We start from the raw sequence: 23,019 nt of genomic DNA, 5'->3' as shown, positions 1-23,019 counted from the left end.
GAAACGTGCTAATGTGCGCTTGTTTTGGTGTGTAGGCCCTGTGTGGGAATCATGGCTGCTCCTCCAGAAGAGATGCAGTGGTTCTGCCCGAAGTGTGCCAACAAGATAAAGAAAGACAAGAAGCACAAGAAGAGGAAGCACCGTGCGCACTGACATCAGCGTGGGCAGGACTGCTGCCCTGCGCCGGGTCGGGGCTGGGCTGGTTCTGCCATCCTGTCTCCCCCGGGCCCTGTGGACTTGCAGCGCATCCCAGAGGAGCAAGGACAAGAACATGGCACCCCTCTGGATGCTCCCTCTGAAACACATGGGCCTGAGCTCCCGCAGCATGTTGCTGAAGAAAACTCCAGTGGAGGGCTGGCCCGAGGGCTGGCACCTCCATCTGCCTATTACCAGTGACAAGTATTAATAAAGACGCCACACATCTGCCCTCTCGATTTCCTTTCTTCTCTCCAGAACCTTTCGTCATGGTATTAGATAAGAAGGTAATGTCCAAATGCCTTGACTGATGGAAGGGCGCATCGGTAGCTACAGTTGGCAAGCCCACTCCCTCCACGGGGAGGTAATCAGAAGGAAAGAACGCTCCAGTCACAGCACTGGGAATATTTTTGTGATGAGAGTATATGAAGCTCCCCACCTCACCCGACTTTTATTACTAACGTGTAAAATGTTCAGGCTTTTGTGAGATACCTTATATTTTTTAAGAAAAGGGTTTCTATCATGTCCTGTCCACCCCTGTGCAGATTGTCTTCATTGGCCTATTTTATACCTTGGTTGCATTCCCATCCCACTGTGTGAACTGCTGGAGTCCCCCTGCTGCGTGTGCATCCCATCGACTTGTATAAAACTCTTGATACTAAGGAGAATCCCCTCACTGTAAATAATAAATATTTATGAAGTAGTTATTTTTAAAATTTTTTATCGTGTTTAATTCTGGCTTTCTCTGGAATCCACTGCGATTTCAGCCATGTCTGTAATTGCTGCTGTGCATAGGCAAAGAAGAGAGACGAGGACCCAGAGCCATGACCCTGCCCAAGCGCACCGCCCACGCAATGGGCGGGGAGGACCCCGCAACCGGAAGGAAACAGGCAATTGACATCTCAAGTTGATGGTTTGAAACTGTTTTGTTTGTTATATATTTTCTGTAAATTTCTCTCACTTTTACTAAAAAGGACATGTAGTTTCCACAAAAGTAAAAAAAGAGAAAATACTGTAGCATTTGTGTTTATATTGTTTTATTTCACAGATTTGTTCATGGATATTGTGCTTTAAGGTTGAAATGAAGTATATTATGGATTTTTTTAAGAAAACTCATCAAATTTCAGGGTATCACAAAACTTTATTATATTACTATACTGCCCACTATTTATTTATAGATATCTGAAACGTAAACCAAATGTTTTATTTTTAATGTAAAAAAAAAACATCAAATTTAACTTTATTAGCATATTTTAGTGACTTTGGAATAACTATGGACTTTTACTTGATTTTGAAATAATCCCAATTTGGGCATGCGTGAAGGCTGTCTTGAATGTTAGAATGCAGGATTTGAACCTAATACAAATATATGAATAGAAATGTGATTTTTTTTTTACTCCCAACTCAATTGATATTAGCATTATAATTACCCCTATTTTAAAACATATAATGTGGTTTCAGAAATGCGGTTCTCGGCCTTGATGTTAAATTGCAGAAAAGTGGGAATGGAGTCAACCTGTGAAGAGTGTGGAAGTCACTACCCCCCTTGTTCTAGAAGCCAGATTGTCCGCCATCCCCACCCCACACCCCAAAAAGTATCTATGTTGAGATGTGTCTCTTTTCTTTTTGATTTATTAGAGATCATCCTGAATACTTTATACAATATTTTCACATGCACAAGTATACCCATTAGTGCTTTTTGGAGGAGACAAAGGGTGGGGGAAGTGCAAAATAAAGATTATTGGCTGTTTCGTAGTTTGCTTTTCCATTTTCTTTATTTAGGAATTAATTCCCTGAGGCATGGTGTGTGGGTCTGAAGTTGCCACGTCTAAGTGAGCAGGTCGCACTCCTGGAGTAAGGAAGGAGGTGCCTCTATAGAACTTCCCCTCCTCCTGTCTGAGAGTCTCCAGCCCACACAACATTTAAGAAGTTTCAATCAATTTTGTTGTCCCTTGCTATTTCATGGTTGCTTTCCTAAATCCAGTCCATGATTTTATAAATGGTCTTTGCAATAATAAAACCAAAGAATCATTTTCAGGGGGCTGGATGGCTCAAGGGATTAGTAATGAAATACAGAGCCTTTCACCTCTAGGTCAGTGAGTCGAATCCAGTCCAGGTCACTAAAGACCCAAAGTTGTCACCATCTTATGACTGCTCAGTGGCCTGTGCAAAATGAACCGGTGGTTGTGGTCTCCACTGGATGACTGTGACACCAACCAAATGAAGTTTAAGAAACTGCTGTGGGTGGCAGGGGGGATTAGAAAATAAAACATCAATGTTACAAAGAAAAGTTAAAAAATTTGATCAAAATCATTCTCCAGAGAGAGAGAGAGTAAATTATAAACACCACAGAATTCCTGAGAGTGGAGGCAGCTTTCCTTAAATGGTAAAACCAGAAGAGGACAGGACTCAACAGAGGAGGGTGACGGCCAGCCTTATTAAAAAGAGATCAGTGGGATTTGGAGCCAGGAAGATAGGTGTCTCAGTAAGTGAAGCTGGACACACATGAGGACCTGCACTGCCTCCAACAGAGAAAGCGGGGTGTGAAGAGTGTGCACCTATAACCCAGCTCTGCGGAGGCAGACATAGACTTCTGAGGCTTGCTGCCCAGCAAGGGTAGCCAACATGGCAGACTCCAGGTTCATTAAAAGGCCTTACCCCAACAACAGCAAAAGTAGAGGGCCTGGATAGACAGACAGGTCAGGAGTTAAAAGCTTTCTGCTCTAAGAGAGGTACCAAAGTCCACAAAAGTCCAGATCCTAGCACCAACAGGAGGCTCACAGCTCCAGACCGTCTGATGCTGCTTCTCCATGGGCGTCAGCACACAGATAGATATGCACCTTGCATATACACATAAGCTTTTTGGTTTTATCTTTTCAAGATAGGGTTTCTCTGTGAAGTCCTGACTATGGTGGAGCTCAGCAGGCTGACTTCAAGCGCCTTTGCCTCCCAAGTACTGGGATTAAACGTATCCACCTCCATTCCTGGTTACACCATTAGTAACATTAATGGGGAGAGCAATAGAGAAGGATACCCAGTACACACACTTTCTGCACACACATATACTACATATACTGTAAGGGAAAGGGTTTCACTCTGCAAAGTGAAGGAACTCTGCTACAGGAATGTGAGTTGCAACAATCTGAAGCAAAAGAATGACAAGTATTTCTCATTAGGAAGGCTAACCATTCCATCTTTAAAGCAGCAGCCTATTTCTCCTTTATCCCACGCCATCATTTGAACGGCATCCATGCTTTCTAAAGGAGAAGGGAGGTGAAGTACTTACCCTGCCAGTGTTTTATAGAAGGAGACGGTATTCAGGAAACAGATACACAGGAACCTGAGCTGCTCACATGGTGTGATAATCGGCCGTCAGGGACGAGAGAGGCTGGCAAGGCATCGTCTCTGTAGCTGACGAGGTATTTGTCTTCAGAAGGTGTCTGCCACTAAATACAGTGGGGATCTTTATCCTCCAACTGATGTGTGATTCCAAACCTGGAGAAAATCAGAGGCTATCAGAGTATTCCGACCATGGGGCTTTTTACAGAGATAAAAATATACTGCATTACTCACCATGTCACCTAACCCACCTCTGTTCTCCCTTCAATGGGATGATTAAACAAAGACCTACCAGCCAAACTAAAGTATAAAGTGAACACCGAGATAGAGAAAGCTTCCACCAAGAAGGCTCTCACCAGTGAGGTTCACTGAACACACAGTTCTCAATACAAATACTTTTATACCCAACCTCCTCCCCTCACTGTTGCTCTCTAGTTTAAAAGTCGCATAGTTACTATGGCTGAAGAATGACGGCATGTCATCTTGTATAACAGTACCGGTCATTTCTGTTAGGAAATTGTTTCTTTGGGATGCTTGCATTCATTTATAAAGTATGAGGCTCAGACGTTACTCCGTATGTGCAGGCCAGTTAGTGGTCACTGAAAATGAGAACAGTCCAGGAGCTGGACAGTTTATCCTTCATGTCCTTTAAATGCAACATTTTGCATCTGGAGAGATAGATCATTAGGTAAGAATTCCTACTGTAAGATCAAGCATACCTTAGTTCAACTCAATAAAACTCTATAAAGGCCTCGCATGGCTGGCTGTGTATGCTTATAACCCCACTGAGGGGCATGGACCAAGGCAAGCAGAACCCCAGAGGTCACTGGGTGGCCAGTCTAGCCAAAATAGCAAGCCACATCAATGTCCTTCTCTGGATTTCACACTGGTATGCAGGCATGCATACACACAAACACACACAAGCCATACATACACCAAAAAAAAGAAAGAAAAAAAAATAGAACATTTTGGCAGAGTGTGTGGTAGGGCATGTGCTTGACATACCCAAAGAAGCCCTGGGTTAAATTATTTATATAATACTGTCATGTCATGTTGTGTGTGTGTGTGTGTGTGTGTGTGTGTGTGTGTATAAACAGCATACATATGAGTTCTCAAAGTGACTGCTGTTGGCTGGTGACATAACTCAGCAGGCAATGACACTTGCCACCGAGTCTAAGGACCTGAGTTTGATCACCAGGGTCCACTTGATTGAAAGAGAGAGCTGAGTCTCCTGTGTGCTGTTCTCTGGCTTCCAACAACAGGGTCCTGGCATACTGCTTCACCCAGAACACGCTAAATAAGGATGTGAAATCAAAGAAACAAATGCAATGACTTGGGTCTTCCATCCTCCCTAGATAGATGCCTATTTACAGCACAGGGCCTGACTTGCTCATCCACTGCCCATTTGAAGACAGCTCTCACCCAAGGCATAGGTGCTGTCACAACAGAGTCTATCTCCTGGGTATGGCTGGCTTCTGTGGTCCCTTCACCTACAGTCTCCCATGTTCTGCTGTCCTCCATGTTCTGAGATAAAAATGGTTGCAGCAGGGACTGTAGAGCTGGGAACCAAACTTGGTTCCAGCACCCGCATCAAGTTTCTTGGAATAGATTTTAACTCCAGCTCCAGAGGGATACAGTACCTCTGGTCTCTGGGAGCACCTGCACTTACATACATGTGCCTACGTGCAGCCATCACATATACACATAATTAAGAATAAATCTTAGAAGCCAGGCACAGTGGAGCATGCCTTTAATGCCAGCACTTCGGAGGTAGAGGCAAGCAAATCTCTGTAAGTTCAAAGCCACCCTGGTCTATATAGTGAGTTCCAGGAGAGCCAGAACTATGTAGTGAAACCCTGGATGGACAGACAGATGGAAGGAAGGAAGGAAGGAAGGAAGGAAGGAAGGAAGGAAGGAAGGAAGGAAGGAAGGAAGGAAATAAATCTTGGATTTTTTTTTTTAATGAATGCATCATTTGGATGTGGTAGCATGTACCTATAATTCCAGTACTTCAGAGGTTGAGGCAGGAGCATGGAGAGTTTGAGACTAGCCTGGAGTGTTTTAACAATTAATTAATTAATTAATTAATTAAAATTTTTAAAGAAAAAAAAAAGGAAGAATTTCATCAAATTCTAAGCATACTTGTTCCCCCTCTTTTTTGGTAAGAGTCTCTAGCTCAGGCTAGCCCCAAATTCACTGAGTCCCTACAACATTTGGGAGCTTCTGATTCCGCTGGCTCCCCTTGGCCAGGCCTGAGCTGACAGGCTTGTGCTACCATGCCCAGCTTATGCAGCGCTGGGGACTGAACCTGGAGTGTCTCACAAGCTAGGCAAGGGTTTTTTCATAACTGATTTTTCTACTGCCTTAGACAAGCCAATGATCACCACACACACACACACACACACACACACACACACACAAATGTATACAACATTTAGAAGCTCACCAAATGCTCATATGAACAGTCCTCAGAGCTAACAGTAGATGATACAGGAAAAATATAAAATTATAAGTACATATTCTGTAAGATCTAAACACGTTTTCAGGACAGAAGCACCCTTTTAAATGTTTCTATCTCATTTATTTATCAATGTATTGTTTCATGCAGACCATGACACACCAGTATGGGTCGGAGGATGACTTTCAGGCATCCACTGCCCTTCTATAATGTGGGTTGAACTTGGGTTGCCGGGTGTCTCAGCAATTTGCCTAGGCCTCTCCAACTGTTACTTAGTTAAGCAGCGACTTCCTGCTGTGAGCTTGGACATCATCGAAGCTTTCTAAAACTTTTGAAACCTCCTGATTGGTCTTGGTTTTCGATTCATGAAAAATGTTTACCTTAAGCAAAACAACATGATCCTGAAAAATACCATTATTTGTCCTGAATAACCATTGCTAGTTTAAAGGGGTTGATGGTAGTATTGGTCTAGTCCCTGCGAGAGCTTTAGCAGAACTTCCTAGAGGAAGCTCAGACTGTCCATCACATGACCAACTTAGGAAGTGACTCTGAAATGATGGTTAAACTTTGCTTTTGCTGCCTTGTAGAAAGTGGATTCTTTGAAATTGAACTTCGAACCGATTCCTCATCTTCACTCCGTTTCCTGTCTTCTCACTCACTCGCTCTTTTTCCTGAGGTGGGCTCCTGCTCTGAAGTCCAAGCTGACCACACACTCCTGCTCCTCCTCCATTCTGGCTCTTGAGAGGGCCAGCCTCACAGGCTCACCAGACCTGGTCACTCTATAAATCGTGGCGTGCTAAATGGCAATGTTCACAAAACTAAGTAGTCGGCAGAAAATGTCCTGCACTCAGTCATTTCTGTATGTTTAAGGAAATGTTTGTGGTCCCCCTGGAAAGGGTACATCATGTCCTGTAAGACTCTGAAGAACCCATGTCCATTGCTATAAGAATTCACACAGGCAAGATGCCCATTTACTGCTCAAAATTGGGCTCAGGGGCCAACCCAACGCACTTGTGGTCCAGCCTGACCCCTGAGACGCAATGGAAGGAGATGAGCAGCTCCATCCCCTACAAACAAATCAGTGCAAAACAGAGAAACCTGGATGTCAGGCACACGTTTATGAGAAAGAAAACAAAAGCAAGCAAGCAACCAACCAACCAACCAACCCAGGAGAATAGAGGTGAAGGCACCACAGAAGCCAGTCACACCCAGCAGGTAAACTGGTCTGGTATATTCTTGCCCTCATATCTGTGCTCAGTGTTTGGTTTGGTGTGTGTTGGGGTAGGGGTGGGGGTGAACTGAGATGTGTGCATGTGCAGTGTCATGCTCTAACATCAAACTCTCTGCGTGTCTGTTAATATGCATTTGTTGGGCCTGTGTGTGCCATATGCACAAATAAGGAGGCCATCCTAAAAGTGTAAGCTTTTTAAAATGCTACATATAATAGCTGCCACGTTTAGACTTCTTGTCACCTGTAAAGCTGCACATAGGCTACACATGGGCTGGGGATACTGCTCAGTCAGTACTTTGCTTGCTTCCCATGCCCTGGGGTCAGTCCCTAGCTCTTCACTAACCAGGGGTAGTGTTGCTGGGTTCTAGTCCCAGCACCTGGGAGATAGAGCTAGAAGACTCAAATGTTATCCTCACTTAAAGAGTTCAGGAGTAGTCTGCCCTAGAATGACTCTTCCCCCAAGATACCCTTAAATTAATTAATTAAAAACAAAAACATGAGCTGGGCAGTGGTGGTGCCCCCTTTGAATCTCTGAGTTCAAGACCAGCCTGGTCTACAGAGCAAGTTCCAGGACAGCCAGAGCTATAGAAAGAAACCATATCTTGAAGGGGGGGGGGGGCGGATCCCAACTCTGGGGAGGCTACATAGAGCCTTAACTAATCAATAAGAACGTATCTTTAAATTGTCAACACAAACACAAGGACACATTCTAAGTCAGGTGACAGCACATGCCTTTAGTCCCAGCATGTACAGGACTAGATAGCTGATGTTAACATGCAAGATGCCAAGCCACTAAGGTGGCTCAGGAGTCAGAGGCAGGAGGAGTTCAAGGTCAGTGGAGCTACATAATGAGAGAACTTACCACATAGGAGCACAGCACCACCAAGTTAACATACTGCGTGTTGGTACTGATGTGTTCTAGTCAACAATTCCAAAGAACTAAGGCACTGATTCTCAGAAGAAAAGCTACCATTGGTTTCCTCCATCTTTGACAAGGCCAGTCTGCATTTCCAGTCTGCATTGCCTTGGTGTAGAGGAAGGAAGGGAGGGAGGGAGGGAGGGAGGGAGGGAGGGAGGGAGGGAGGGAGGGAGGGAGGGAGGGAGCTCTTCCAGGAGCAGGGGTTACTCCCAGCTGACTCCACTCCAACCACCACAGGCATTCCTTATAGACTAGAGCCTACTGCACTGTTGCCTTCCACACCCCTCTCCTCACTGGAGATGTGATCATGCAGCAGCCTTTGTCTTCTTTATCCTCACTCAATGCAGACGTTCACAGGTACAACAGAACCTCCAGTGGCAGCGAAAACAGCCTATCTATATATAAGCTTTACACCGTCCAGTACGGGCACTAGGGATTTTTTTCAAATGTTTAGTTTATTTGTTTGTTTATGTGTGTGTGTGTGTGTGTGTGTGTGTTTGTGTGCGCGCGCGAGTGCCACCACATACCTATAGGATCAGAGGCCACCTTCCAAGAATCGGGTTCCTCCTTCTACCACGGGAATCAAACTCTAGTTGTCAGGCTTGGCCTCAGGTGCCTTTTACCAGCAGAACCATCTTGGCAGCCCTCAAATGTTCTTAATGTACAAATTGGTGTTACTAAACTTCGTTTCAAATGACTAGATAAACAACAGAAAAGATCCTCTCGTGGATTCCAAAATAGCAATACCTATTTGAGAGTTTCAAGTGTCCCAGGCCACTGAAACAAAGACAGCCCCCCACCCCCAGGGTGTCATTGGATTGTCAAAGGCAATGAAGCAATTTAAAGCAACAGAAACCCTGGTTGTTTTTAAAACTTGGGATTTAGAAATAAGAAGTACCTCAGATCCAGCACAAGCAGCTGAGAGACATGGATGTTTGACAATCAGTCTCTGAGACAGGGCTCTAGGTTTGTAAATAGACACACGAAAGACATTTACATAGAAACATAAAAAGGAGTTGGGGAGAAAGCTCAGCTTGCAATGGTGACCCTGCCCAGACTTGATCCCAGAATACTGCAGGTGGTTGATAGATGTCTACAGTCACAGGGCTCAGGACGAACAGGCAGAAAGATCAGAATTTCAAAGCCATCATTGGCTACACAGAGAGTCTGCCTAGTGTACCTGAGATACTATCAAATTAAAAAATAGCTACGTTGATAAATAAATAAATATTACCAATGTGAAATAGTGCCATTGCACATTGTGGGTGCAACTCACAATTGTTCATATACATCATATACAAAAATTTGGACATTTTTCAAAGATCTCGGTTTGGCCCAAACATTGCATCAAACAGCTTTCACTTTGAATATATATGGTACCCTATATATATAAGACTGGCATGTTTCCAAACACGGGTGTTTCATCCAGTTCGTAAATGTGTTTTCTGAGGACTCAAACTTTAAAAGAAAAATAAAGGTTTCGGAGCAAATATCAAGAGAAGGCAGCTTTTCTTGTTTTCCCTTCTGCCACCAACGAGGTCTAAAAACATACCACGTCACTGTCAGCTAAACAAACCTTAGCCCAACTTTTAGTTTATCGCCAGCCTTCCTTCATTCTACAAAAAAAAAAAAAAAGAAAGAAAGAAAAACTGGACTCTTAAAGTTAGTGGTAGCAAGGGGACTATTGTCTGACTTAGACAAACCCAAGGCAAAAGTGAGAGGAAACTACATTTTATAGAAAGAATCAGTTCAGGGTTTGACAAAGTGTCAGAGTGTCAAGTTACCAGCCTCGGATGAGGGTAGAGCCACATAGAGCCAAAAGAAAAAAGAAAAAAAGAAAAAAAAGAAAGAAAGAAAAGAAGAAAAGAAAGAGAAACAACCAAAATGAACCATTAATCACGCTGTACCTACGCCAACCTGCTAATCAGAAAGACAAACCAGAGTGCTAAAATGTTGAGGCGCTATAGAAATGCCGCCGAATACAGAACATGAAAGCAAGTATGTCAGACTCCCTAACGTCCTGGTACCTGATCTGATGGAGCCACCAGTGCTGAGGTAAGTGGAGCCGCTGGCAGGGCAGTCTGTCGCAGGCTTCTAAATAAACTTCTGTGAAAAAAACCTCAGTTGGCTATCTCCTGGGATCAGCGTGGCATTTAGTTGCCGGCTGGCCCCGATAAGTTCCAGCCACCCCTGCCTCAAACCCCCCACTGTTACGGAAAGCACCACGTGACCTCCAAGGTCCACCCCTGGGTCTCTGTTTTCAAGGTCTTTCCTGAAAGTTGGCCATGTAGATAACCTGGTTTCCATGCTATTTACTGCCTGGGACGGAGGAAGGGCTGAGCCCAGCCCCTCTGGGATGTGGACTGTGGTTCCAGGGAGTCTAGGAAGTCAAATTTGATGCTTTCAGGACTCAGCTGCCCCATACAATGAATCAAACTGGAGTTTTCTCTGAGAATCCAAAAGCAAACTGAATTACAATAGCTCTTTCTTTGTGTATGCCTCCACACACACACATACACACACCTTTCCTAAAATGAACCTAAAACAGATTTTACCCTGTGATCTCAAAAAGGGAGTAATTTTTCTATGCTAAGAGTAATTATTTTTAATATTCTTTTTATTAGCCGAAACATTATTTCATCCCCAGGAACCTCAATTTGTGGCAAATCTGGTTAACGTTGGAAGTCCTGGATCATTTCTGCCATCGAAAATTGCTTGTCTTAAGGTTAGGGAAAATTATAAGCTCCCTTCCTTCCTCCCACCCAAGCATCTTAACAAAGATAAAATTCAAATGATATTTGTGATAGGAAAATGAATGCCTTCTTTAGTTAAAAAGAAGAAGAAGAAAAGAGTGTTAAAGATGCCAGGAGAATAATACTTCAGCAGCAGGAAGTTTGCTTGCTTTGGTAACTGGACTGATGAGACACAACTGTGCTCTGAAATTTACATTTTGGGTGAGTTCTGAACAGAGCATACCTGTGAACCCTTGATGAGGCCCTTCCACACTGGCACACATCTTTAATTCCAACATTCAGGAGGCAGAGGCAAGCAGGTCTCTGAGTTCGAGGCCAGAGTTCCAGGACAGTCAGGACTATACACACACGCACACACACACACACGCACACGCACACGCACACGCACTCACACACACACACACACACACACACACAGAGCCATCCTTTAAAACCAAAATAAATATAAATCTCAAAATCCCTCCTCCCTCTTTCCTCCTCCCTCTTCCCTCCTCCCTCTTCCCTCCTCCCTCTTCCCTCCTCCCTCTTCCCTCCTCCCTCTTCCCTCCTCCCTCTTCCCTCCTCCCTCTTCCCTCCTCCCTCTTCTCTCCTCCCTCTTCCCTTCTCCCTCTTCCCTCCTCCCTCCTCCCTCTTCCCTCCTCCCTCCTCCCTTCTCCCTCTTCCCTCCTCCCTCACTCCCTCCTCCCTCCTCCCTTCTCCCTCTTCCCTCCTCCCTCACTCCCTCCTCCCTCCTCCCTTCTCCCTCTTCCCTCCTCCCTCTTCCCTCCTCCCTTTTCCCTCCTCCCTCACTCCCTTCTTCCCTCCCTCTCCCCTTTTTTTTCTGAGACCAGAAAAGAAAACCCAGGCTAACCTCAAATGTGAAATGCCATATCCCTCTGCCTGTGCCTTTTGAATGTTAGTATCACAGGCGTGCACTTCTGTGTAAGAATAAGTATTTAGGGCTGGTATGGTGATTAGGTTTAATTGTCAACTTGGCACAGCCTAGAATCAAGAGAGCAACAGGGAAGGATTGTCTAAATTCGATTGGCCGATGAGCGTGTCTGTGACGGCGGGGGTGGGGGTGGGGGTCTCAAAAGTCTTTTTTTGTTGTTGTTGTTGCTTTAGAATTTTTATTTTTATTTTATGCATATGAGTACACTGTAACTGTCTTCAGACACGCCGGAAGAGGGCATCAGATCCCATTACAGATGGTTGTGAGTCATCATGTGGTTGCTGGGAATTGAACTCTGAGACCTCTGCAAGAGCAGTTGGTGCTCTTAAGGGCTGAGCCATCTCTCCAGCCCAAAAGTTAATTAACATAAGAAGACCTTGTGCACTAGGCAGCAGCACACTTTAGAAGACCTGAACTGTTTAAGAGTAGAGAACTGTTTGAAGGTGAGCACAAATAAGCAGCGGAGTGCTCTACATTTTTACCCACACCCCACACACCCCATACCCATGACTTTGGATGCGATGTGACCAGTTGATTCACTCCCCCGCAGCATCAGCCTCGCTTCCGCAATGGACTGTAAACGGAAACTATAAGCTAATGTAAACTCTTTCTTCCCCATGTGGTGCACCCTGCCTTGAGGATAGTCTATCACAGCAGCACGGATGCAGCTAGGGGGATGATGACTCAGCTGCTGAAGGGCAGTTAGAGGACCGAGCTCCACCTCCAGAGCCCATGTAAAAAATCCAGACCCGGAGTCCTGTGCTTGTAATCTCAGCAGTGGGGAACCAAGTGAGGGAGGCCTAGGACTCCTCGGCTAACTTGTTTAGCTGAATCCCCCCCCCCCCCCGCTGATGAAATACCAAACCAAACCAAACCAAACACCCAAAACAAAACAAAAACAAACAAGCAAACAAACCAAAACCAAGGCTGATGAAGTGCTGATGAGGTGACTCATTAGCCTGTAAAGGTGCTTTGCACTTGGATTGATGACCTGAGAATGTCCTTCAGCACAGTCCCACAGGAGGGAAGGAGAAACTGACTTCACAAACTATCCCCTGACTTGCAAATGCAAGCACTGTAGCATGGCTTGCATGTACCAGCTATACACACACACACACACACACACACACACACACACAAATACATTTAACAATGAATTTGGACTAAGACTGCAGCTGACAATGTGCTGTAAAGAAAAGCATCTCTGACCACTGAACTCTGTTGCAAATGTGAATAAATAGTGGGGTCTGAGCATATGGGTCAGAGGTACAGCACTTGTGTAAAACAGTAGGTCCAATCCATAGCAATGCAAAACAAAACAGAACAACACAACTGAGCAAACAAAACCCACATGTCTTGAGTGTGTCCTCCTCCTCAGGGTCTCACTGCTAATTGCTGCCTACCCTGCCAGTCCTCTGAAGGCTCCTCTGTGAGACCCAGTGCCTCAGATTTGCTTGAGCCTCAGCTGAGAAGACAACACATTCTGGAGAAGCTCAGAGGGTCCGACCAGCTCAGAATCTCCACCGAGGGACTAAAATTACTTAGATGTTGATGTGCCATGACACTCATACAATCACACTAAGAAAAAAGCTTGTCTCTTCATTCAAAAGAGTGAAAAATGTAGACCCATTTCTAGCCTCTTAAATAAAGTTCTTCTTCTTGGGATTATTTATCATGGTTAGTGGTGGCCATCAGTCATGAAAAGTTAACAAAGACCTATTGGGTTTATCTACAGGCAGCGAAACAAACATATCTTGCTCTTCCATTATCTTCATGTTAACAAAGCCCTATCAGGATGTTCTAAGCATCAGCATTTACTGCCCAGTGGCCCTTTATCAGGATTATATATAGAGAGCCCATCAATTAGCAAGAAGGTTTGTAGATACCTGCCATATATCCATGAGCGAGGATTCCCTCAGCTCTTCCCCCTTCTCCTCACAGACAGATTCTAGTTCTCTATGCGATATCCTGCTTAACTTCTGGACTTTAGCTCATGTCTGTTGCTCTAGTTAAACATCAGACAGTATTAGGTCTGAGCGATGAACAGAGCTGCTCTTCCTAACACTTCCATGACCATATATATAGGACCAAGGGTCTATATTTCAGAAATCTTGAAAATACACAGAGAGCCTGGTGTAGTGTGCACCTATAATCCCAGCACTTCCAAGGCTGAGGAGCAAGGACTACGAATTCAAGGATAGCTTGGGATAATTCCAGACTAGCCTGAGCTACTGAGACCCTGTCTCCATAGTAAAAAATCAGAACAAACTTTTAAAAGTACATGGTGGAAGGCCAGTTTTGTTGCATATGTTGCTTTTACCTTGTGCAAAAACAATGTGACGCACACTTATTTGATGAAATATACATTATTGATGTAGATACTTTCATTCTAAGTGTATATATGGACATGGGTGGGGGGGGCGCTTAGCCACCAGGGTGGCATCTAGAATTTCTGGGGTTTTCACTCATTCTCAACATAATGTATCTGTATATAAAGCCACCCTTGGGGCTGGAGAGGTGGCTCAGCAGTTAAGAGCACTGACTGCTCTTCCAGAGGTCCTGAGTTCAAATCCCAGCAACCACATAGTGGCTCACAACCATTTGTAATGGGATCCGATGCACTCTTCTGGCATTTCTGAAGACAGCTACAGTGTGCTCACACATACAAAATAAATAAAAACAAATCTAAAACACAAACAAACAAACAAACAAACAAAACAGAACAAAACAGCCACCACTAGTCCCCAAAGGTTCACAGAATAAAGCCACCTCTTTTAACTAAAGAAACACTTCACTGTGACATGGCCCCACCACTTTTACATGTCCTCCTCTGAGGGCACATCACATTTCACAAGCTTGGTTGAATTATCCATGTCCTTCCCAATCCTATTCCACCAAGCCTGTCTGTCCATCTATCTGTCTGTCTGTCTCCATTTGAAATCCTCTTGCTCTCGACACCGTCCAGACCTCTAAGTTATCCTCTGAGAGCCACAGCAGGTTGGCCTCATTGTTAGAGTTGGAAAATACCTCCGATTCTGGGTTTCCACTCCATCAGACCAATATTTCAGATAGTTCCTCCTTTTAGTCTTCTTCCCCTTCTTCCTCCTCTTCATTCTCCTCCTCTTCCTCTTCTCTTCTGAGACAGGCTCTGTAGTCCAGGACTTGTAGTCCAGGCTGGCCTTTAACCTTGGGCTTCAGCTCCTCTACTGTCCCAGTACTGAGATTATAGCCATGCACACCACCTTTGGTTTTATACTATTCAGAGTCAAAGCTACGATCTTGGCATGCCAGGCAAACACTCTGCTGACTACACCACACCTCCAGCCTCATGTAGATTCTTATTGTATCTGGAATGAGCAATCTGCTTGTTTTTCTCCATGCTGTACTTGTGAGCATCTTAAGGAAATAGAAAATTCGCTGCCAGCCTTACAGCTTATCAGGATTCCCATTCAGGAAGGATTGATGAAGGAATGGATGTTAACATACTTAACTCCATTGATACACTTTAGCATAGGCTGAGGTTTGCTCGAGGGAAACCCAAGGACAACTGGCAGAAGCAAGAACAGGTGTCATGGTCAGGAGGACTCATCACTGATAAAAACACAGTGATGTGGCTGGACAGATAGATGGCTCTGTAGTTAAGAGCAACTGTCTGTAACTCCTGGTCCAGGGGACCTGACACCCTCACACAAACATACATGCAGGCAAAATGCAAATGCACATAAAAGACAAAAAGATGGGTAGATAGATGACAGATAGGTGATAGATAGATAGATAGATGATGGATAGATAGATAGATAGATAGATAGATAGATAGATAGATAGATAGATGACAGACCACAATATACCTTAGCTGGTGTTCTGCATTATTTAACAAGCTAATGGTTAGTTAACAGTGGATTCAAGAATGACACTGCCAGATCCTTTGGTACCTAGGTCGAAAATTACAGTAAAAGGCAGCTTTGGCCTTAGGGGAGAATTCCTTCAGTTCCATTTCTTCCAGGGTCACTCAGCAAAGGAGTGTGTAGCTCATGGTACCTAAACCACAAGGACAAACTGAGACCAAAACCCAAAGAATGGCTCAGTGGTTAGATCCGAGCTCAGTTCCTAGAACACATGGTGGTCCACAACCGTCTGAATCTCCAGTTCAATAATGCCCCAACTTTTCTAAAACCGTGACCCTCTAACAGTTCCCTCATGCTGTGGTGACCCCCAACCATAAAATTATTTTCAGCGCCACTTCTTTTTTTTTTTTAAAGATTTATTTATTTATTGTATGTAAGTACACTGTAGCTGTCCTCAGACACTCCAGAAGAGGGCGCCAGATCTCATTACGGATGGTTGTGAGCCACCATGTGGTTGCAGGGATTTGAACTCAGGACCTTCGGAAGAGCAGTCAGTGCTCTTAACCGCTGAGCCACCTCTCCAGCCCCCTCAGTGCCACTTCTTAACTGTAACTCTGCTACTGCAAGGAGCACTAACGTAAATATCTGTGTTACTGGTGGTCTTAGGTGACCCCTGTGTAAGGATCACTTGACCCCTCCACAAAGGGGCTGAGACCCACAGGTTGAGAACTGCCACTCCTGTTCCACAGGATCTTAAGTACTGCTGTTACTAGTTTCTGGGCTGGGCTTGGCTTGGCTTGGCATTGCTTTGCTTTGCTTTGCTCTGCTTTGCTTGTGTATGAAGACAGCAATGAGCCCTAGGAAGCCCCAAACTGTCCTTGAGTTCACAGCAATCCCCCTGCCTCTGCCTCTTGAGGCCCAAGCCTGCTCCCAAGAATGTGTGGAACACCTCCGAAGTCTCAAAGTCTCCTTGACTGGGTAGCCTTTCTCCAGTGGTCACTCACCCAGACCCAGGTCTCTGTTCCATCCTGGTCTCAGGGACTTGGGACATCGCTTGGAGCCTCTAAACCTTTCCGTTGGGAGAGAGATTTTTTTCCTGCTCCTCCCTCGCCTCACTTCCTGCCCTCAGCCTCTTCTCCCTGAAACTTGGAACTTCAGAAAGCAGCTTCACTAGATATGAACACCCAGCTTGCTATTCCAGTTAGAGCAGTGTCTCCTCACCCCTGCCTCAATTCCCTGTTTGCTCACTGACCTGCACCTGCTTTGGGGAGCTAGAGACCAGCCAGCACCCCAAGGTGTGTCTACATACCCTTTGCCTTTTGCGCTATTGTACTTGGAAGGAATGTAGATACAGACCCTTCACCCAGGGGAAATGCCACCCCCTTTTTGTCCTGGAACTCCTCTGCTTCAGAGGTTGGAAGTCTCTAAAGATCTGTGCCAAGGGAGTTTTTGACATGCAGGGTTTTGTTTTGTTTTGTTAAGTCTCCAGAGAAAATATACCCCAGTGTGGAGCAGTTCAACCTGTAGAGTAAAAATGGCCTGGGACTAATACAAACCCAGAGTTAGGGGAAGGACGTCGACCCCTGAGAGAGTTTTAGAGTAACTTCTGCCCATCACTTAGGAATCTGGACCACTTCTTTAGACCACCCTGCCCAGTGGCTATGTGTGATGTAGTACAATCTACCCTGGGAGACCTGGTTCTGTTTTGAGGGTCTCAAAAAGAGGTCATTTGGGACATTCCTCTGACTGTTGGACAACACAAGCACAGAGCACAGCAGGAGCTGTAGGGATCTTTTTAGGAGAGAATAGGGGTAGGCCAGGAGGGAGCAGTGGTAGGAATCAGGCTGAGTTTATTGAGACTGAAGGGGCTGGAGTGCATCCTAGGCCCCTGGTGGATCTGTCTCTTTTCTTCCTTTAGCCAAATAAAAGGAGCTCAGCATGGAAAGAAGAAAAGAAAAGGGAGAAAGACCCGAGGGAGGGAGCTAGCCGGTACTGGGGTCTGGGTGGGGGGTGGGGAGAGAGAAGCTTCCACAGTCAGTGACCTTCACAGCAGCAGGTCAGATTTTGGTGGCCTCACAGACTGAGAATAGAAGTGTTTGTAGTGTTTCCTTCAATGAAGACTTTCCTGTGATGTCTTTGGGCAGTATCTACAGAGGTATACCTTGGCAGGTATCTATAGATGTTCTCATTCCTTATAGTCCACTAAAGCTATTTAGAGAAGCCTGAACCAAACTTCTGAAGAAGGATAACCCAAGAATTTGCACCCTGGCCAAGTCTTAGCAGGAAACTTAAGGCCCAGAATGCCTGGTAGGTGGCTTTCTCCAGAGCTCCAGTGCCAGGTCAGGAGGTACCACTAAACCATCAAGGAGAGCCTCCCCACCCAAGAGGGGGAGGTTGTGGGGCGGGGTGGAGCTGAGAAAATGGGGCAAACCTGGTCTTCAAAGTAGAAGTTCAGGTGGCTTGAAAAGCTAAGTTCCATCTTATCTTGAAGACAAAGGTGTAAGGAGACCTTTTCTGCTGAAGACTGGTGCCAAGGGCAGGGGGACAGTGGCCCAGACCTCTGTCAGTGTCGCTGTGCAAATGAGCTCCTCCTGTGTGGGCTCCTCCACTCCAGGGCAGTTGTTACCAATACAGAACAGGACACGATACCACCCCCTCCCCACAAGTACAAACTAGTTTCTGTGTTTGGGTAAAAAAGAGAGAATAAAAGTTTAATAAACGTGTGCTGTGTCGTGGATGACTTTGTGGCGACCTCTGTTGCAAATGGCCTATGCATGCGGAATAATGGCCTCCTTGCAGAGAGGGAAATAGCTTAGTGCTATCATCGTTGCCTCGGTAACCATCAGAGTCCCCATCTAGCAAGAGAGAAATGAGTTATGAAAAGGCTTGAGTGAAGAAGGGATTAACACATGATCCCAGGGACAGTATGTCAATCAAAATCAACTGAGAAATTACACTCTCTATTTGAGAATTTCTCCGGTACCCAAACGGTAGTGAGGTTAGCATTCTCTCTCTCTCTCTCTCTCTCTCTCTCTCTCTCTCTCTCTCTCTCTCTCTCTCCCTCCCTCCCCCCTCCCTCCCTCCCTCCTTCCTTTTTCCTTCTCTCCCTCCCTCGACCCACACCTCTTTTCAATTTAAGGAGAGGATCAAGTATTCTTCGTGATTATCATTGATAATTATCCTGAGGTAGGGATAAACTCCTCCGGAGGAGGTGAGACAGGTGCCCACCCACTCAATTCCTTCACACCTGGTTACCCCGGGTTTCTGTTCTTCCCACTTGCTTCCTTCAATGACCCCCACTCCATAGTTAGTCTCCCCTGGACTGAGAGATGGGAACCCAAGCCAGCCTGAGCCTTCACTCTTGCCCTTCCAAACAGTGCTCTGAGCACAAGGAGGATGAGGTGGAGGCCCTGAGGCGCCTCCCACCGCCTATTTGCCCTAGAAATGCACAGGCAATCTAGGCAAGGCTAGTCTCCCTAGCCAATTCCTAGCTAGACGGCTTTCTGTTCTGTGTTGGGGGGGGGGGGAGACGATTGTGTTGAACACCCCCGCCCCTCAGCTTGGGATACCTACTCTCTGGGTAGTAACACCCACGCCCACCCACGCTGCTTCTTACACTCGTGACACCCAGGTCTCAACACAGATAAGAGACCTTCTGCAGAGCTAAGGAGTAGGCTTGGTGAAAAACTGGGGGCTCAACTGGGGGACCCTGTCCTGCCTCTCCATTCGTTCACTTGTCCGTTTTGCCGCTTGAATTAGGAAGTGGAACACTCAATCTGTTGCACTCCCGCCCCTCCCCAAAGAGAATTTTTCCTCCCAAAACACTTGAAAGGCCAAAGGCTGGCGTGAGCCGGAACCTGGGTGGGCAAGAATTTGTGTGCTGGTGCTACTGCAGTAATCCTTAGCTCAGGGCTACAGATCCTGCTGAAGTGGGATGGGAGAACATTTGCGTGAAGCCTAGCACCCTAGGGCTACAGCGGGGAGTGAGCTTCTGAGACTCTGTCTGGTCAGGGACTGTAGACCAGGTAGGTTGGTAGTGGGACTATGGTAGCTCAAGTGACCCTGAATGTGGAGCGGGACAAGAGTCAACCACACACCACTCCCCATTTCTCTTCTAGCCACCCAGGTCGCCTGAGTAGCCTTGGCCATCATCTTGTATAATTCCTTCAGTTAACGGAAGGGGAAACTGAGACCTGGAGGTGATAAAGGTTTTTAAGCCAGGGTTGTGTTGAAAGCCCGGGTTTCTGAACCTGGAAATTGGTCTCATTTAAAAGAAAAAAGAAAAAACCAAAACCCAAAAACAAACTTGTAAGGGAACTTTGTCTGAGAGCTATAACCTTAGTCTGTGAAGAGCTACGAAACCTGAGGCGAGGCCAGGACCAGGAGAAGGCTGGCTCCTCCCTCAGTCCTGCTCTCTCTGAGCAGTCGCCTCGCTGAGTGATTCCCACCATCCATCTCTGCGCGCACAGAAGTGGCGTGCCCATCCACCCATCCATCCCTGAGCCCTCCCCTCCCCCGCAGAGTCCCACACAAATTTCCAGCCCCGAGCGTCCCATGGTTAACTAAATCGCCTTGACCTGGGCGCTATTTGATATTTGCCTCTTTGACACTCATTTAGGAGCTCGCAGCGGTAACGCAGACATTGGACAAGTCCAGCCTGAAACCGAAGCCTTATGAAAAAAGGAGATGGGGAGAACCTGATAGCTGGAAACTCGTTTTCTCCAAAGGCTTTCGGGACATTTTAGCCCGGCTCCAGGTCCGCGGAGCGCCAGGGCGCCGCCAGTGCGGGTGTAAATGTTAAATGTTAGCTATTTGTTCCGATGATTGCCATGAAAATCGACTCTTTCTTGTCTTCTTTTTCGCCCCCCCCCCTTTCTTTCTTTCCCTCCCCGTCTCCGGATTCTCACTGATACCACTACAGCCAGTGGCTCCCGAAAACCATCTTCCCTCCTACAGCACAGTCCCCCCCAACTTCCAATTTGGAGACAAATAACAAGGGTGGGGCCACAGGGTAATTTTTCTGGTTTTGTTCTACTTTGGAGGTAACACTATGTATCTCTTCTTCCTAGTTCTCTGTACCCTCCCCCACTCCCACCCCACTTCCCTTAGCGCTCCCATTTCTTGGGAGTGGGGCTGGGAAGACTGTAAGCAATGTTGGGCGCGGGGGGGGGGCAACTAATGGATGAGAAGATGAGAGAGTCACTTATCAGGAAACTTCCCATTTCCGCTTAAGGGTAGCGAAGACTTCCTACTCAGAGCGGCGTCTGCCTTCCCTCTTGAAGAGATCCCAGGCCTAGAGTTGAGGTTGGCGACAAACCCACACTCCCCACAAGGTGTCCATGGCTCAGTTCTCCATCCAATCTTCTCTATTATTTAGTGCACTCTGCATTAAATAATAACGATTTACCATAGACTCTCCCCCTTCCTGAATGGTACCCCACCTCCACCCCGATGTACCCCAAATCTCCATTCACCGCATTGGCTCGGCAGGTACCTACACCCTCCTGCAAAGCAGCCTTTCCCACTCTGATAACTGTAAGCTTCATTTCCTCACTCGCCCTTCTCCCCCAGCTCCTCCCCCCTTCCTTTCTCCCTCCTTAGAAGATTTTGGTACCGGTAAGATAAGATATTCAACCCTCTATCGGGAGTCCTGTGATATTAAAGATCAAACGTGGCGTCAATAGAAGGACCAAATGCAGGGGGAAACAAAAAGGGGAGCTGGGAGATGCTCATCAGCTAATTACAGCTGCAAATATTATGCAAATTTATCTTGGCACAGAAACGGAGAAAGCGAGTTTAAGTGTGGAGATAATGCCGGAAAATTGAATGTTCATCTGGGCATGGGAACCGGCCAGTAGGCTCCAGCAGTCTGCCGCATCTAGGGATCTGCGTTTCCAGGCTCCTATCAGATCATCTGCACTTCCATGGCTGAGGCTGAGAAATTCATATTACTTATAATTGATACTTGAAATTCTTGGAGGGATTTGTCATAAAGAAAGGAGAGAAAGAGGGAATTGGAGAGGGGGAGGGGACTATGGAGAAGGAAGAGAGGAAACTATCTGGATACCGAGTCCAGACTTAGAACTCTGAGGTCCACTATAACAAGGAAGGACAAGAACTGGTGGATAAAGGAGAAATAACCCAGACAACCTGGTGTCTTCTTCTGTATAAACCTAAAACTTGGTAATTGTTTAGAACCAAAATCCAAGTTTTAAAGAGACTATAGTTATTTGACTTCCTCTTTTTTCTAAAGGGTGTAGGTCATGCTCAGGAATTGAGACTTGAATTTGAGATGAATCAGAACCCTGGGTAACACCACTGTGGGGGAAGTCAGGACCACTCCAGGAATGACTAGAAAGGATGCTCCCCCCCCCCAACCGCCCCAGAACTCAATCCTGCTCCTGCCTCCCCCTGTACCACTCCAGGAATGACTAGAAAGGATGCTCCCCCCCCCCACCCGCCCCAGAACTCAATCCTGCTCCTGCCTCCCCCTGTGTACGCCATCTCTCCCATCATTGCTGGCCACATCCACAGGATTGATTCAGTCTCCTCAAGAACTATCTGGGGCATTATAGTCCCAGAAACAGACTTCAAATTCTCACACTGTAAGAAGTAAAACTTATGTGTAGGATAAGAAGAAAACAATAGGAATCATGGGAAATAACTTTATGGAAAAGTTCCTCACCCACCACAAAATCTTCCTGGAGAAACAGGCATATGTCAGGGGAGGGGTTCTGGAACTCCGACAATGCGTATTCGGGTGCAAGTCATCCAATTACCAAGAAATTACCATCTGACGTCAGGAGAAACAATTGGAGAGTGAATATGTATGAATCCTCTCGTTCGTTTACATATTCCCTATGATTATTTGATCCAAACAACCAGAAAGCAATCAACACGCACAGGGAGCTTAAAGGGTGAATGACTAATGACTCTTGCCCATTGGGGGGGGGGGGGCTAAGCATGGATATCCATAAGCACTGTCAGACACTGGGGGGGGGGGGGCTAAGCATGGATATCCATAAGCACTGTCAGACACTGGGGGTGGGAGGGGCTGCTGCCTTAGTCTTGGACTCTTGACATCTGTCCTGTTCAGAGCTGAGTGATGCCTGTTGCATTTCGATGGCTTTTGTTCTTTTGGTGTTAGGATGAGAGACAAAAGAAAACAAAAATGCCAATTATTGGAACTAATTAGCCATTAAATGAGATGTGCCCCCCCTTCTCTCTAAAATGGAAAGAAGTTGATGTGAGTGGGTGAGTGGAGTGAAGGAGGAACCCCCCACCCCCACTCCCACCCACCCCCTAAGAAAATCAAAGCTGTGCCTGTTCTGCATGTGTCAACAGACAA

General features: G+C 46.0%; 1 protein-coding gene and 1 long non-coding RNA gene across 2 annotated transcripts in view; one reads left to right on the top strand and one right to left on the bottom strand.

Annotated features, from left to right (window-relative positions):
- Taf3 (TATA-box binding protein associated factor 3) overlaps positions 1-1,950 on the top strand; it is a 134,058-nt gene extending 132,108 nt beyond the window's left edge. The window contains exon 7 of the mRNA NM_027748.3: positions 36-1,950. Within this exon, the coding sequence (NP_082024.2) occupies positions 36-153 (118 nt within the window). The 3' untranslated portion in view covers positions 154-1,950. The remainder of the gene's footprint in view (positions 1-35) is intronic.
- Gm13262 (predicted gene 13262) lies at positions 920-10,353 on the bottom strand. The gene is made up of 2 exons (NR_152218.1): positions 10,170-10,353; positions 920-3,690 (listed from the first exon to the last, which is right to left on the bottom strand). It is a non-coding gene; the product is annotated as a predicted gene 13262 (long non-coding RNA).
- Positions 10,354-23,019: the final 12,666 nt, after the last annotated feature.

This window comes from Mus musculus, chromosome 2 (genome assembly GCF_000001635.26).
Source record: "Mus musculus strain C57BL/6J chromosome 2, GRCm38.p6 C57BL/6J".
Lineage (NCBI taxonomy): Eukaryota > Metazoa > Chordata > Mammalia > Rodentia > Muridae > Mus > Mus musculus.
Note: the sequence above shows the minus strand (reverse complement) of the source record. Positions and strands in the feature narration are given on the sequence as shown.